General features: G+C 41.2%; 1 protein-coding gene across 3 annotated transcripts in view; it reads left to right on the top strand.

The window, feature by feature from the left end:
- The window catches only part of LOC128733511 (unconventional myosin-Va), a 37,345-nt gene extending 22,208 nt beyond the window's left edge, over positions 1-15,137 (top strand). Inside the window, exons 2-12 of one of the 3 annotated variants that reach the window (XM_053827144.1) lie at positions 3,252-4,301; positions 4,362-4,608; positions 4,752-5,323; positions 5,437-5,457; positions 5,792-5,905; positions 5,974-6,410; positions 6,470-7,704; positions 12,273-13,383; positions 13,448-13,817; positions 13,885-14,148; positions 14,211-15,137. In XM_053827144.1, coding sequence (XP_053683119.1) covers positions 3,252-4,301; positions 4,362-4,608; positions 4,752-5,323; positions 5,437-5,457; positions 5,792-5,905; positions 5,974-6,410; positions 6,470-7,704; positions 12,273-13,383; positions 13,448-13,817; positions 13,885-14,148; positions 14,211-14,444 — 5,655 coding nt within the window. In that variant the 3' untranslated portion in view covers positions 14,445-15,137. The remainder of the gene's footprint in view (positions 1-3,251; positions 4,302-4,361; positions 4,609-4,751; positions 5,324-5,436; positions 5,458-5,791; positions 5,906-5,973; positions 6,411-6,469; positions 7,705-12,272; positions 13,384-13,447; positions 13,818-13,884; positions 14,149-14,210) is intronic. The other 2 variants (XM_053827146.1, XM_053827145.1) reach the window with 2 other exon arrangements.
- The last annotated feature ends 680 nt before the right edge of the window (positions 15,138-15,817 follow it).

Here is a 15,817-nt window from a genome sequence, read left to right on the forward strand (position 1 = left end):
TAGCACCTCGTATATCAATCTAATCTAATCTAATCTCACACTAACGCAGCCAATTCTTGAAGGCATCCTGGAAAATGACGATTACTTGAATCAATCATTTTTTTTGTCAACGGCCAGGCCAACTGCGCAGCATGTACCGCAGAATGAATTCCAAGGAATCAAGTGGAACCAGAAAAAACACCTAATTCCATTAAACTCCTTGAAATCAAGGGGAAGGAAGAAAGCGTGGACCTCCCGTACCAAACGCTTCCCATATACATAGCTAATGATTTATTTACAGCCGTTGGGAGTATCTTTGCTAATAAAGGTTAAGTGATACTCCGGACCCTCAGGGATGAACTAATGGCATTTAGACCAGAAGCCAAGCTGCAATTGGCCAAGGATATAGCGCCTTACTTCGCTCTCTGAAAATAGATTAGTTTGCCAAAATATTAGTTTAAATCATATAATACTTGAAAATAAAGTCGTGTGGTTTAATGGTTGCCTAAAACTACATTTGTAAGGTTAGGAACTGAAAACCGTTCGACCCCGCACCTCCTAGCTTGGCTACTCAATTATACAAATTGAAGTATTTCCAGGTATGGCCACGTGGAGGCGCTAGGTAGGGGCTTGGGATGGCTAGAGCTATGTTGGGCGCTTTTTCCTAGTTGCCTTCCCCATTTCATACCCACTAGCACCAACTCGTATATCAATGTACGAAAATTATCGTAAATATATCTTAACAAATTCGAAATCGTAACGTAAGCTAGATAAAGTGGGACCAAGTTGATTTTATATCGTATATAATGATAATAACTGACATACATACGATTTTCAGCACAAAATCGTATAGCAGTACGGAGCGAGTCGCGCTTAATCGGATATTATCGTATATAAATACTTACATAGTCGTAACGCTTAAAATTATTCGTAATCACGTATATCGCCTCCAAAATAGTACGGATATGCCAATTTTGCGCATCAAATACGATTTATTCGCATGTATATTTGTACGTAATGCTGATTATTTACATTTTATACATATGAAAATGCTAGCTGGGCAGCTTCAATGGTCGTCGTACGCAAATTGGGCAATGTATCAATCTATGTGTTTGTGTGTGTATGTGTGTGCGTATGTGTGTGTGTGCGTGCGTGTGCGTGTGTGCGTGCGCGCGCGTTTGTATGTGTGTGTGCGCGCGCGTGTGTGTGTGTGATTATTCGACGGGGTTGGACAACGCGCTGGAATATGACTGGCATTCTCTGCTAAACCCCGACAATGTTTTACGGAACCGGCTAGAGCCCGTAATTTCAAGCATATCGACTTGTCAGATGCCTACTTGCAAGTTGAGGTTGAGGAAGAATCCCACAAGTTGTTCACCGTGAAGACTCATCGAGGACTTTTCCAATACAATCGGCTCCATTCGAGCTGACACTTCAAAAACTGAAGCTATCAGCAGGACGCATCCTCCGAAGGATGTCACGCAGCTACGTTCCTTCCTGGGTGCTATCAATTGCTATGGTAGAATCGTCGAGCAGATGAAGCAATTGAGGGCTCCCCTGGACAATCTGCTCAAGAAGGACGTTCACTGGTGCTGGACTAAAGACTGCCAGCAGTCATTCAACCAATATAAGTTAATTCTACTGTCCGATCTGTGAGATCATCGTGAGATAAAGGCAATCGCTCACTGATACCTGCGGAGATGAACTATGGACCAGTAGAGAAGGAGGTATAGGTCCTGATATTCGCTGGTACCCGGTTCCACAAGATGCTGTATGGACGCCATTTTCTCCGATCCGCAACCGGTCACCCAGTACTGCTCAAGGATTTCGGCTAAAAGATAGGCGGATTCAAGTAGCACAAAATGTTCAGTCTCGATTCAGCAACACCATTCCGTTTTCCTGTTTTGGCAACCCGGAATAATACCATCCATACCATCCGCAGTCCGACGGCAAAGCCGAAAAGTTTATTTATTTCCTCAAGCGTGGCCTGAAGAAGCTGAGCTCAGCTACGGAAAAGCTTCACCTATACTGTAGCATCTGCAGGCATTTCTTTCGTTGTACCGCAAACAAAAGATGAGCAATTCAATCGTCGTTGAGCTATCAAACACAACTTCTAAGAAGCCGACCTGATCTACGTGGGCAGTACCGCAGACTTCAAGTCCATAATATGAGATTTGTACTGTGTCAGTTTCGTAGACGGCGTATGCTTGTTGATCTTAGCATTTTGCGGAGGTCAAGTAGGTCCGATTTCCAGCTTGAATGCGCCGCTGGATCTTCGTGCTTGTGTTGTTGTCCGCAGGCATCGAAACGATTACACCTTCAATAGCGATGTTGAATAATGTAAGGACACTCAAGTCCATCCCGTCATTCATCTTCGGAACGGCTAGAGAGTGCTTCCAAAGCACGTATGTGACGCCGGAGAGTCGTTCTCGTTCATTATTTGCCGTAGCTTTGTGCGCTAGACTGTATCATATGCTGCCTTGCAATCCACGAAAATATGATGCGGATATGTTATACTCCCGATATTTCTGGAGGACTTGTTGAATTGTGAAAATTTGGTCCGCAGTAGCACGGGCCCCAACTCTCAAAAAATACAAATAAGCATTTCGTCAAGCACAACTTTACACAGCACAGTTTATATAATAACGTTTCTTTTAAGTGCTAAAATAAAACTTTCCATATTTAAACGTCTTAAAAATTTATTCGGCTGATTCTAGTATCGGTTAATCATACAATATTTGTTCTTGTGTTACGGCCGAAAAACTAAGGACCGGTGATATGCCGTGGTTAATCGAATAATCGTAACATGGAGTAGTATCAAGGGATTTCTTGTTTGTGCACTTGCTCATTAGTTCTGTAAGTTATTGTTGACAATCGTCTAATTTTCAGCATAAAAAATCACTATCCGTTTAGCAATTAATTTACAATATTTTTGTTTGGTGGGGAGTCTGTAGATTGATGCTGTCTGCACCAAGGCTGTATTTAATCGTGATGAGAAATCATTGGATACTATGTGGTAAATGCAAAAAACCATCTGCCTGATTAGAAACATATCTATGTCATAATCTATCTGGTTTTTTATTCCGTGGTCTCCCAAAGCAGTATATTGGGACTTTTATCCAATTGGCGACCACGAAGTTGTTTTAATTTTTGTTGTCTATAGAATTTTAGCAAAAAATTTCGAGTCCCAAACAAGTACGCTTAACTGTAAATGTTACCAACGAAACGAGTACAATAGTAAATTATATCTCGAACTATTTTATCTCTTCCAGGATGCCCGCGTTTGGATTCCCCACTCGGACAAGGTTTGGCAGGGGGCGGTCGTCGTTAGCGACTACAAGGAAGGCAGCAGCACACTAGAGCTCATCACCGACCAACAGGTGAAGCATACGGTTCAGCTCAAATCGAACAGCGATCTTCCGCCCCTGCGTAATCCTGCCATTTTAATCGGGCAGAATGATCTCACGGCATTGTCCTACCTGCACGAGCCGGACGTCCTCTATAATCTGGAGGTTCGTTTCTGCGATCGTCACGCCATCTACACGTACTGTGGGATCGTGCTGGTGGCTATTAATCCCTATGCAGAATTACCGCTGTACGGAGCGGACCTGATTCGGGCCTACCGTGGTCACTCGATGGGTGAGCTAGAACCGCACATCTTTGCCGTTGCGGAGGAAGCGTACGCCAAACTGGAGCGGGAAAAATGTGATATTAGTATAATTGTTAGTGGTGAGTCCGGCGCGGGAAAGACCGTTTCCGCGAAGTATGCTATGCGATACTTCGCGACGGTGGGCGGTAGCGAATCGGAGACGCAAATCGAGAAGAAAGTGCTGGCCAGTAATCCGATTATGGAAGCGATTGGTAACGCAAAAACCACGAGAAATGATAACAGCTCAAGATTTGGCAAATTCACTAAACTGCTGTTCACTAATAATCTTTCGATGATGTCCTTGACCGGGGGTACTATGCAGACTTACCTGCTGGAAAAGTCTCGAGTGGTGTTTCAAGCTTCCGGAGAGCGAAACTATCATATATTCTATCAGTTGTGCGCTTCGCGGCAGCAATGGCCCGAACTGATGCTAGATCATCAGGATAAGTTTCAATTTTTATGTCAGGGAAAATCTCCGGACATCGTTAAAGTTTCCGACGAGCATCAGTTCGAGGAAACGATGAAAGCTATGAAAACTCTCGGTTTCGACCATCCGGAGATTAGCGATATCATGAAAATACTTGCAGCTGTGCTGCATCTGGGCAATATCGAGTTTACCCACAAGTACAAAAAACAAACGCAAGAAGTCGATCAGGAGGCTTGCACTGTAGCGGTAAGTGGTAAGGGATCAAATGAATTGAATTAAGTGTTGCTAACGTTTTGAGTTTTGCAGTCCGACGACCTGCACCTGAACATTTTCAGTGACATCCTCAAGCTGGATCGAGAACAGCTGCGGAAATGGCTTATCACGCGGCAGATCGAATCCATCAACGATAGTGTGCTGATACCGCAGAATAAGCCGCAATCGGAAGCGGCTCGCGATGCCCTGGCGAAGCATGTGTATGCGGAAATGTTTCAGTACATAGTTCAGAAAATTAACCGTAACCTGGCTGGTTCGAAGAAGCAGAGCTGCTTCATCGGTAAGTCAATATGGATTAAGCTTATGTAGCTTTTTTTGGCAATAGAATATAATTGCGTGGTCTTCGCCATACTAATAGTGTGTAATTTCGATATATTTTTTTGGCTTCTTGCTGTTATTTAACACCCGCCTCCGAACAAACAGGCGTTCTGGATATCTATGGCTTCGAAACATTCGATGTTAATTCATTTGAACAGTTCTGCATCAATTACGCCAACGAGAAACTGCAGCAACAATTTAACCAACACGTTTTCAAGCTGGAACAGGAGCAGTACCTGAAGGAAGGTATCGAATGGACGATGATTGACTTCTACGATAATCAGCCGTGTATTGATTTGATTGAGACAAAGCTGGGCATACTGGATCTGCTGGATGAGGAATGTCGGATGCCACGTGGCTCGGATGAATCTTGGGTGGGAAAACTTTTCGAAAAATGTACCAAATATAAACATTTTGACAAGCCACGTTTCGGGAAAAGTGCATTTTTGATTAAGCATTTTTCCGATACGGTCCAGTATGAATCGCAAGGGTTTCTGGAGAAGAACCGTGATACCGTTTCCAAGGAGCTTGTAAATGTGCTTGCGCAGTCCGGAATGAAATTGTGCCATAAACTTATGACTGCACAAGATGAAGTACAATCTCCGTCGTCATCGTCGTCGCCGTCGGAAGTTAGAGGAAGCGGCGTAAAGTTAGTAGTCAGTGCTGCCAAAAGTCAGGTAAGATGCTTAATCCGTTAATGCTAAATCCGCGCTTTGATAAATGTCGTGATGTTTTCGCTAATGTGTTCGTCCCATGTCTGCTTCTGCTCTTCTCCCTGTATCCTTTTCAGCCAGCGGATAAACGACGAAAGGTTTGTACTCGTTCCCACAATGGTTTGTGCTTCTAAATTTAGTTTTACCACACACTTGAAACGAAAGGAACAGTAAAACTAAAATCGACTTCGTGTGCTATTGACGATGAGCGTTAGCCGATTCCTTATACCATTTCTACCTGTTAGTGTGCTAGACTCTACTATGTTGATTATACGCGTCCTATTATAGAAACGTGTCATATATGTGTGTATCTTTCAGCACAGTTCTTATGTCTGTTCCTTTGGTATCGGTTTTCAAAGTGATTCATTCTAGGGAGAAAATATTAGAATTGTGCTAATCGGATTTCCGTTTGCTTTCTCTCTCCTTGCGCAGCCAATGACCCAAAAGCAGCAAAGAAAAACTGTCGGCTCGCAGTTCCGAGATAGCTTGACGCTCTTGATAACCACACTTCACAACACGACGCCGCACTATGTCAGGTGTATTAAGGTATGTTGCAATGATGGACGTTTCAATTTACCTAAAATGGATAAAATATTTTTTTCTTTCCCGCACAGCCCAATGAGGACAAAGCCGCCTTCAAATGGGAAGCTCCGAAGATCGTACAGCAGTTGCGAGCCTGTGGGGTGTTGGAAACCGTGCGAATTTCTGCCGCCGGTTTCCCGTCTCGCTGGCAGTACGAAGACTTCTACGACCGGTACCGGTTGCTGTGTAAACGCGTACAAATCGTTGACTGGAACGTTAAGTCCACCTGTACCAACATCGTCCGCAATTGGCTGTCCGACCCGGACAAGTATCGCCTGGGTAAGACACAGATCTTTTTCCGAGCGGGTCAGGTTGCCTATCTGGAGCAGCTGAGAAGCGACGTACGGAAAAAGCACATTATTCTGGTTCAATCTCTGATAAGAAGGTTTATCTGTCGACACAAATATTTGCGGCTGAAGCGCACGGCTCTCGGACTGCAACGTCACGCCAGAGGGATGCTGGCACGAAAGTGAGTGCTTTGCTTTTGCAACTTCTGATAGAATTAGCAAATAACTGTTATCTTTTCAGGAGAGCGGATAATCTGCGCAAAAATCGGGCAGCAATTAAAATTCAACGCTACGTACGTGGTTGGCTGCAGCGGTCGAAATATCGCAAAATTCGCAAGACGGTCCTCGGTTTACAAACATTCGCCCGCGGAATGCTGGCCCGAAAACACTTCCGAATGGTCTTGGACAACTACAAAGCCACTCAGATACAACGATTCTGCCGGGGCTATCTGGCTCGGCAAAGGGCTTGCAAGCGGTTGGCCGATATCGTCAAATGCCAGGCTACCATTCGTCGCTTTTTGGCGCGTCGTCTTTTTAAGCGCATGAAAGCGGAAGCCCGCACTATTTCTCACATTCAAAAGATGTACAAAGGTTTGGAGAACAAAATTATCGAGCTGCAGCAGCGTTACGATCAGATTTCGAAAGAAAATGCTGCTCTAAAGAAGCAGAATGTGGAGATTCCGGAAATGCGTCAGAAGTTGGAGGCGATGAAACGACAGGAGAAAGAACTGAAGTCTTTGAAGATTCAGTTAGAGCAAAAGGACGAAAAGCTTTTGTTCGTCATCAAGCAGCTAGAGAACGAACGGGACGAGAAAATGATTTTGCTGGAAGAAAAACAAAAGGAAGAGGAAGAGAGATTGAAGGAACGAAATTTGCTAGAACAGGACCTCGCCAAAATGCGCGATCAGGTTAATGAGTTCGGCGATGTTACGAAGATGGAGCGCACTCGACTGCTGTCGCAGGCAGACTCTAACGAAATACATGTAGCGTACCAACGAATGGTTAAAGACAAGGATCAGCTTGAGAATGAAAACCAATCTTTGAGGCACGAGTTGCGCCGTCTCCAGCACATCATCACTAATTCACACGAGCTGAAAACGCACTCCCGTTCGGTCAGTAATGCATCCAGTACAAATGAGGAAGACTTTGGTTACAATTCCGGTAAAAACACGCTGGAGATTCATCGCTCTCCTCAGTCTCATGAAGGTGAAATTAATAATAATGTTAAACAACAAGTTAGTGGACATGTTAGCGTTAGTAACGTCCCTCCTCAGTCCTATTTAAACGCTTCCCACACGACGACAGCAGTCCCTGTGGCTGCTGAAATGCGTGCTAATAGTGCCAGTGGTAGTTCATCGATAGGTAACCCAACTAGTTATAGTTCAATGGACACTTTGCCAAGGGGAAGTGTCGTTCCTATTCTAGATTCTGACCGTGTTTATAAAACTCCGCCAGAATCGTTCAGTATGCTAAAAGGTAGGATGATTTGGTCTGCTGTCTGTTCTGTGTGACTAATAACTAAATACTAATTGGCTGTCATAAAGGTTAAATCCTACTCCTAAATGGATAAGAAAGGTGTAATGTGCTTAACTTTGTCTTTACTAAATTGTGGTTTGAAAAAGCTGCCAGCGGATTTCCAAAGTTACTAACACAACAAACAGCAGCTGGTTTACCGGCTTTGAACGAAACTAAAATCGATGTGATAAGTTGTTGAAATTTATTTTAGTTTACTCTGTCAGTGAAAGGTACTTTTTCATCCTTTACTAAATTGCCATTTTTCTTTTAACCGTCAGTTAAATGAGGCATTATGTTGTTACACATTTTTTAATGGTAAAGGGTGGTATGTACGGACATTTTATTAGAATGATTCTAGACTTTGGAATACTAGAAATTCCACATACGTCCCTCATAATTTTCAAAGAAGAAGTGAAGACGATTTAGAATTATTGGAATTGGATTACAACAGTAAGACTGGTAGATAACTTTGTTCAAAGCCGTTCTCCTTGGTTGAACATCAGCCATTTACAGAACCCGCAATTGGTCGACAGTTACGTGCATACACCAAACGAACAAAACTGCTGCTATTTTGGCCTATCGTCTGTTATCCATGCAGTGGGGGAAAATTACAATTACAACTTCTTGCCAATAGAGCTACTGCTCTGCCTGCACATTTATTTCATGGTAACTAACAGGTTCTGCAGGTTCGTATTTCCCCTTCACGGCCTTTCTCGCCCTGGAGATACTGTTAACCCCTATGTTTCTTTACTTATTTCTACCGTTTCCCTCGGCTCTTAGAAAGACCTTAGAAATATATATACATACAAAATATTTGTCATTTCGTTTAAACAGAAAGTAAAAATGAATTAATCCGGGTTATCATTTAAAACAACGTTCCACATTCGTCAATTTCTTTGAAAATAGTTGAAATCGCAATTTATTGTAACAGATTGATGAGATTGAGAAGTATTTGTCTTTCAAGTAAGGTGGGAGCATTCATAAATTTCATAACACAGATTCAATGAAGGTCGTTGCCTTATTCGAGTTCAGTCCAGTCTTTGAATGTGATTTCTGTTTTTGAGAATTGCTGCTGCACATACACGAATATTCCGTCAACTACCTTTTTATATAAGATTTCGAATAAATTCTTACAGTACTTATATCGATATAATCCGTCGAAAAGAACGAAGGGATGATTGCACACTTTAGTATAACGGTGTACTTTCGGGACATCAAATAGTGGGTCCGGGTTCAATGTTCAAACGATAAAATTGTTTGAAGGAGAGGCCGAATGAGTTTACCTTTACTTTTGTTTGAAAATGCCGTTCGGAGGGTATGTTGCACGAATGGGTCACTAGCGCTCGGAGTCAGTGGCGTATTCAAATACTACCGTCAGACAAAACATTATCTGTATCATTTTGAAACCCGCTTTCGAGCACAGATGAAGGTTTATCTTGATCCATTGCAGGACTAACAAGATCAGCTCCAATATTGAAAATATGTTATAAAATAAATAAGAAATTACTAGGCTCCAGTGTACCAGCCTGACCAAATGACTTGATAAAAAAGAAATGACTAAAGTTTGTCACTAAGCCGGGATACTGCGGTCGATGCAGCTAATGGACTTGCGAAATGAATCTCTGTGAATCCTCCTAGAATCAACCAGAGTAGCAAGTCGGCTCCGGGTAAGACAATCTATTTGGACATTTCCCATGATCCGTTAGGCAAAACTCTGCTGGATAGTAGTAGGGACAGGGTTTCTACGAGCTAATATTGCACAAGTCTTACAATTTTAAACAAACTGAATCACATCATATGACATCTCCCGGCACCAAAGGAATCCGCGCCGCTTTCTCTACCTATTCAACATGTGCTGATGCCATTGCTTTTGTACGAAAAGCTCTGGGTAATACCGTTCTATCGCCTCTCTGTATACGGTTTCCTATAATGTGCATCTCTTATTTTTTGCACTTCAAATTTTCGTACTGATTCACTTCACTCGTACAATTCTACCGGCTGCGCCATTGTCGTCAACTGTGTTTGCTTTGCTATCATCCTAGGTTTAGACTTTATGCCGCTTTCCAAGCTGCTACTTTTTAGGAGTGAACGGTACAGAACCATGGGATTATTTTACTGCATGTGACATATATCTCTGCTCGGTGGTTACTATTTCCAGTAGTCAACTGGAGATTTGCAAATTTTCTTAAGGTTTTTAACTCATTAATGCGCCATAAGTAGGAATCTGTTGATCATTCCGAAGCGTCTGCAATACAATGTCATGCAATACAAGCTTTAAGAATTAGTCTTCCGTTTTTCCATTCTCCAACTGTAGCATTTGCTACAGCTGCCGTTTCGCTAATCTCATATTACTCGTTTCATCTTCTTGTTCTTTCATCTTCATCTTCTTTCATCAAAGTTTGCCTAGATAGGGAGTCATTCCAAAAAATCTTTCTCGAAAAGTCAGGTTTAGGAGGCAGTTTCCCGATCGATTTTCTATATTTTTGCATCAATCGATCGGAACATCTTCTCCGCGTTGGTCCAATGAAGATCGCTATTATTTCGTACGTGTAAACTATTGAAACATTTAAAATAATAAAGCATTGTCCAACTGGAAATCCTAGACATCCTGATTGGTTGGAACATTAAGGTTTGAACGTGTTTTTAGCAAAAAAGTGACAAGAACTCCCCGTCCTAAGAGGTTGACGATTGTTTACGACGTTTAAACCTATACCAATTTGATATCTGTGCTGGAAAGTAAGTCAAAACAAATGACAGTCTCCTCGTTTCAACAAGATTTCTTAGCACCGCGGTTGAACCTAGACCAATTTGATGTCTATGTTAGGGAAGTGTGCCAGAAAAATGACCAAAATTCCTTGTCCCTATAGATCACAAATTCTTTACGACGAGACGATTAAACCAAGCCGGAATTGATATCTGTGTTGGAAAAGTGTGCTACATCTGTAGTGTTCGGTTGTAAGATGATTCTCAGGGTTAGACAAAATGATAGGGACTGGCAATATTTTGACCAGATTCAAACAACCATAACAACCATCGACATTTTTGGTAGACCTGTGCGTCAATGTGCTGGCGGAGTGTACCGGCGTGCATATTTTTTACATCGTAAAACTTCATATGTCAAATTATAGGCTAAAACAAATCTTTTAAATAATCTTTGGATTAATTATGACATTTTTTGGGATGATTTTTCGGCTCTGCAGTCACTAAACAGCAGCTAAAAGCTTTTGCTTCTAACACTCTCCATAACGTCGGCGTGTTAGAAGAAAAAGTAGGTTGTTTTGGCAGCTATCAAGCGAAGAAAAATCATCCCAAAAAAATGTTATCATTAATCTAAAGATTATTTAAAAGATTTGTTTTAGACTAATTTGAAATGTGATGTAAAAAATCTCCATGCCGATATACGCCTCCGCACCGGCACACAGGTCTAATATTTAGATGAAACCAATTATATTCGATGGAAAATTTTTCTAGCTTTTCTAAATTATTTCAAGATTCACAATAGTCAGTGGACACCGGAGATATTCTGGGTTGTTCGGGGGTATGTCAAAAACCGATTTTTTCATCGCATTTTTTTCTGTCATGTAATTCTGTCATGTCAAATAATGTAATGATTTTAATATTATGGTTTCCTAGAATGTGCAACTCTTTTTTTGCACTTTGCACAATTTTCGTGGTGATTCACTCTGCTCGCCAAATTCCACCAACTGCGCCATTGTCGTAAACCGTTGATAATTTGCTACCATCCTTAAGCTAGACTTTCTTTGCGAGCGCTGCTTTCCACGTCCTGCTTTGCCACCACAGCCTCCACGGCTTTGCTTTAACGGCCACATTTTTTACGTCCGAAATTTGAATTATCGTCATTCGGTGGTTTTAGAAAATTCGAAATAACGTCTTTTCTTTTTACATCCAAAATTCGAATTAACGTCTACATTTTTACGTCCGAAATTTGAATTAACGACCTCTCTTTTTACGTCCAAAATTTGAATGAACGTCCTCACTTGATTCACGTTTAAAATTTTGAAAAAACGTCCTCTTTTTTACGACCGATTTTTTTTTGTATGCCAGAAGGGCATTGGGTTAAAAGGCCACTGCGACAGTCTTAATGATCGTCTTTTGTGGCAGGCCCCGATTTTTTTACGTCTCCCAATAGTGGACGTAAAACGAGATTTGAGTGTATTGCTCGGCAGATGTCTTATAAAAATATTTTCCAATTGACGAGCTACATTAACAACATTGTTAGAAAAACTCAAAGCTCCGGTCCGAAATTGCTTTTTAAATATTATTATTCAAACTTGCTAATCTTTTGTTTTACTTCCCCGAAAAAGCAAGCAAAACACGCATCGTAAATATCATGAATACTACCGCATTTTTAAGTTGTTTAAGATTTGTTTTAAAATTCACTAGTAATTCTACCCGACGTTTAAAATTTCAAGGTTGAGTTGATACTAACACAACGCTAACATTTCCAATTAACTCATCTAACAGCCAAATATTTTTCCTTCATAATCACACAACCCAATTTTTCGTAGATCATTCAACACCGAACACGAACGAAACCCCGGAAAAGGATCAAACCGCTATCATCCTAAAAATGCGCAAACTTTTCGAAGAGGAGAAATCAAAGAGTGACCAACTGCGCAAAGAAGTGGCCCGATTCCGCAAGAGTTCCTCCTTCAGTACGGAAGACTCGATACGCGCCTCGGAGCTGGAGGTGGAGTTTGAAAAACTCCGACAGGATTACAACCTGCTGCGAAACAGCATCAAGCGGGGCGTGGAAGATCGCGAAATGGAAGCGCAGTATACGGCACTGCAGGATGAACTGAAGCGCCGCCGTGACGAGTGTATTTCGCTCAAGGCGGTTCTGGCGCAGCAGAGCCAATCGTTGCGAACGTTAGGCCAGTCGCAGGTGAATCCCAACGGTGGAGACACGAGTTTGAAGATCCATGACGAGGGCGAATTGATGGAAGTGTATCAGGCAACTAAGTTGGTCAATCGACAGCTGGAGGCTGAGCTGAGTGCGATGATGGAAGCTAATAACGAAACCCTGGTGGAGAATAATAAAATTATTGACGGATTGCGGAAGGAGGTTCAGAACTTGCAAAATATTTTGCAGAGTAGAATGGAAAATCCGTCGGAAAGCAATATCGATGCTTTGAAACAGAGTGAACAGTATTTGAGGCATGAACTAAAGAAATCTACGGCAGCCTACGTGGAACTGCAAGAGCAGTTTAATGAACTGCTAATTAAGATCAACGAATTAACGAAAAAGAATAACATCCTGTCGAACCGGTTGCGGGATCACGGCTTGAATGATTCCATTTTAATGAACGACGAGTTCCAAAATATGGTGATGGTAAAGAAAAAGGCTCAGTCTTACCAAGGAATACTGAAATATCGTCAAGAAGATGAGAATAAAATTATTCAACGGTTAGTTACGGATCTCAAACCAAGAGTAGCTGTTACGTTAACGCCCAATCTACCGGCCTATGTGGTATTTATGTGTATACGATACACTGATCTGGTGAATACCGATCAGCATGTGCGTTCTCTGCTAACCCGTTTCGTACAAATAATTAAAAAGCTCTATAAATTACCGAACACTGCAGAAGTGCGTGTCATGTGGCTAGTCAATACCCTCACGTGAGTACATAAAAATAAATTTATTATGACCATTAAATTTAATAAGCTTTTAACTCGTTCCCAGATTACATAATATGTTGAAGCAGTTCGGTGGTTATGAAGAGTATATGCAGTACAACACTGAAGCGCAGAATCAGCAGCAATTGAAGAACTTCGATCTGTCCGAGTACCGGCAGGTGATCCACGAGCTGATCATTCTAATGCACAGCGTGCTGCTACGGCAGATACAGGAATCCGTCAAGCAATTTATTGTTCCCGCCATTCTGGATCACGATGAAACGGCACGTGGTAAAAGCCGTCGAACAATGTCGCTAGATATATCTCCTGAAGAAAACCGTGAACCAAGGACCCTAGTGCAGCAACTGGAAACATTCTACAAGCATTTGTCCAGCTTCGGAATGGAAAATTACTACATTGAACAGATCTTCAAACAGGTGAGTTGTTTATTTTAACTAAGAATCAAAGAACGGTACGCAAAATTTGTGTTGTATTATTTTTCAGCTCATGTACTACATTTGTGCGGTTGCCGTCAATAATCTGATGCTGCGGGGGGATCTCTGCATGTGGAAGACCGGCATGAAAATTCGTTACAATGTCGGTTGCCTAGAAGGTTGGATCCGCACAATGGCGATGGATCCGGAGGTTGTAAAACCACTGGAACCATTGATTCAAATATCGCGCATACTACAGGCACGAAAAACCGAAGAAGACGTCCAAACGCTGCTAGAGCTTAGTTCCTGTCTGACGACGGCGCAAATTTTAAAGGTCTGCTAATTGGTTTCTAATTTATAATTAAAAATTTTATGTCATATTCATGTTACTTCTAGATCATCAAATCGTACACAACGGATGATTGCGAAAATGCGATCAAACCCATCTTTATCGAAAAGCTGACCAAGCAACTGAATGAACGATCCACTCAGAGTGAGTCGGATACCTATATGATGGACGAGGAAATTGTCAGCCCGCTGGTCGTGGTGTACAAGTACAGTGAAGTAAATCTCGAAGAGATTGACATTCCTGAGGAACTCAAACTAGAGGGATTGGTCACCAGAATCTAAACGAACGGTAAGCAAATTGTTCTTCTACCGATTTTTACGGTCAACGATAAGCAAAGAATAAAAGCCGAGTGAGAAAAAGTTGAAAAACTTTGTAAGTTGTTACTGTTGAGAGCAAATATAAAAAAACATCGAAGATGTATATTTACACCATTTATTCGTTACCATTTAAAACGTAATCTTTATGCAAGCTTTGGCGTTCTATTGGAATGTTGTTGAACAAAAAAGACACAAAGTTGTGTTTGTACTAGACCAATTGGCCTTCGAAATGTTTGTATTGATCTGGAAATCAGATTTTTAAAATCGACGGTTTCTGCCTGTTACAAAGTTCAAGTGCATTTATTAGTTTTTGAACTTCCCAATAAAGACTCACACAATAAGATTCTATCATAGATTATTTTTATTCTCCTATATTTGAACTCTTTCGGGAGGAGAACACATTAAGCAAGAGAAAAGCAGTGCTTCAGCGGAATAGTATTTATTGTACCTTAGAGAGTTAATATATAAAAAGTATTATCCAAATATACAATCTGTGGCAACCCTAATCATTTAACGCCACAGAGGTACACGTAGAGCAGAAGTATAGCAAAAATGTTCAGTAACGTACTTAGAAGAATATATCGTGATAGAAAAAAAAGTTAATGTATTTATAAAAGAAGTGAGTAGACAAACAAGGAACCAATAAATCAAGTACTTAGCGTTTACAGTTATACTGTATACGTATTAAATGTATTGTTTAATCATGCGAATGGTCATATGCATAGAAATCTCTTGAAATATTGGTTTTTGGTAAAAAAAAACCATAAGAAGTATTCGTTAGGACAATGCTTCTTGTCTTGTAACTTGAATACCTTTTATTCTTTAGTTCGATTTTGATGACATTACAATAAGGAATAGCTTTCACTATAATAATATTAATATTCCCTGGTTTAATGAGAAGTAAAATATTTCTCTTTCACACAGACCGCACCTAACAATTTACGAGTCTGTTGTTATAACACTTTCGCCCTTTCCCCTTCACGTCTTGTCTCACCCTGAAGATACCATCAACAGCTTTGTTTAACTACTTTTTTCTACAATTTTACTTCCTCTTGGAAAGTCAATCGTTATAAAAAATTTATTGAAATAACTTCTATAATAAGCCAACACAAAAACATGAGGTTGATTTATTCCAAGAGAACGGAGCTTAAACCGAAAACCTTGCGAAACAACGTCACGTGCAGTGCCTGTACAGTTTTGTCGTACCGTTAGAAAAACCCAATCAGATTAAACTTCTCAGTCGGCAGTTGAGTACGATAGACGAATGGCATGGCAATGGCACAACATGCGTCTATTAAATTACTTACTTACTCACATAAAATTACTGCCAGTTATCG

Source organism: Sabethes cyaneus, chromosome 2 (genome assembly GCF_943734655.1).
Source record: "Sabethes cyaneus chromosome 2, idSabCyanKW18_F2, whole genome shotgun sequence".
Taxonomy (NCBI): domain Eukaryota; kingdom Metazoa; phylum Arthropoda; class Insecta; order Diptera; family Culicidae; genus Sabethes; species Sabethes cyaneus.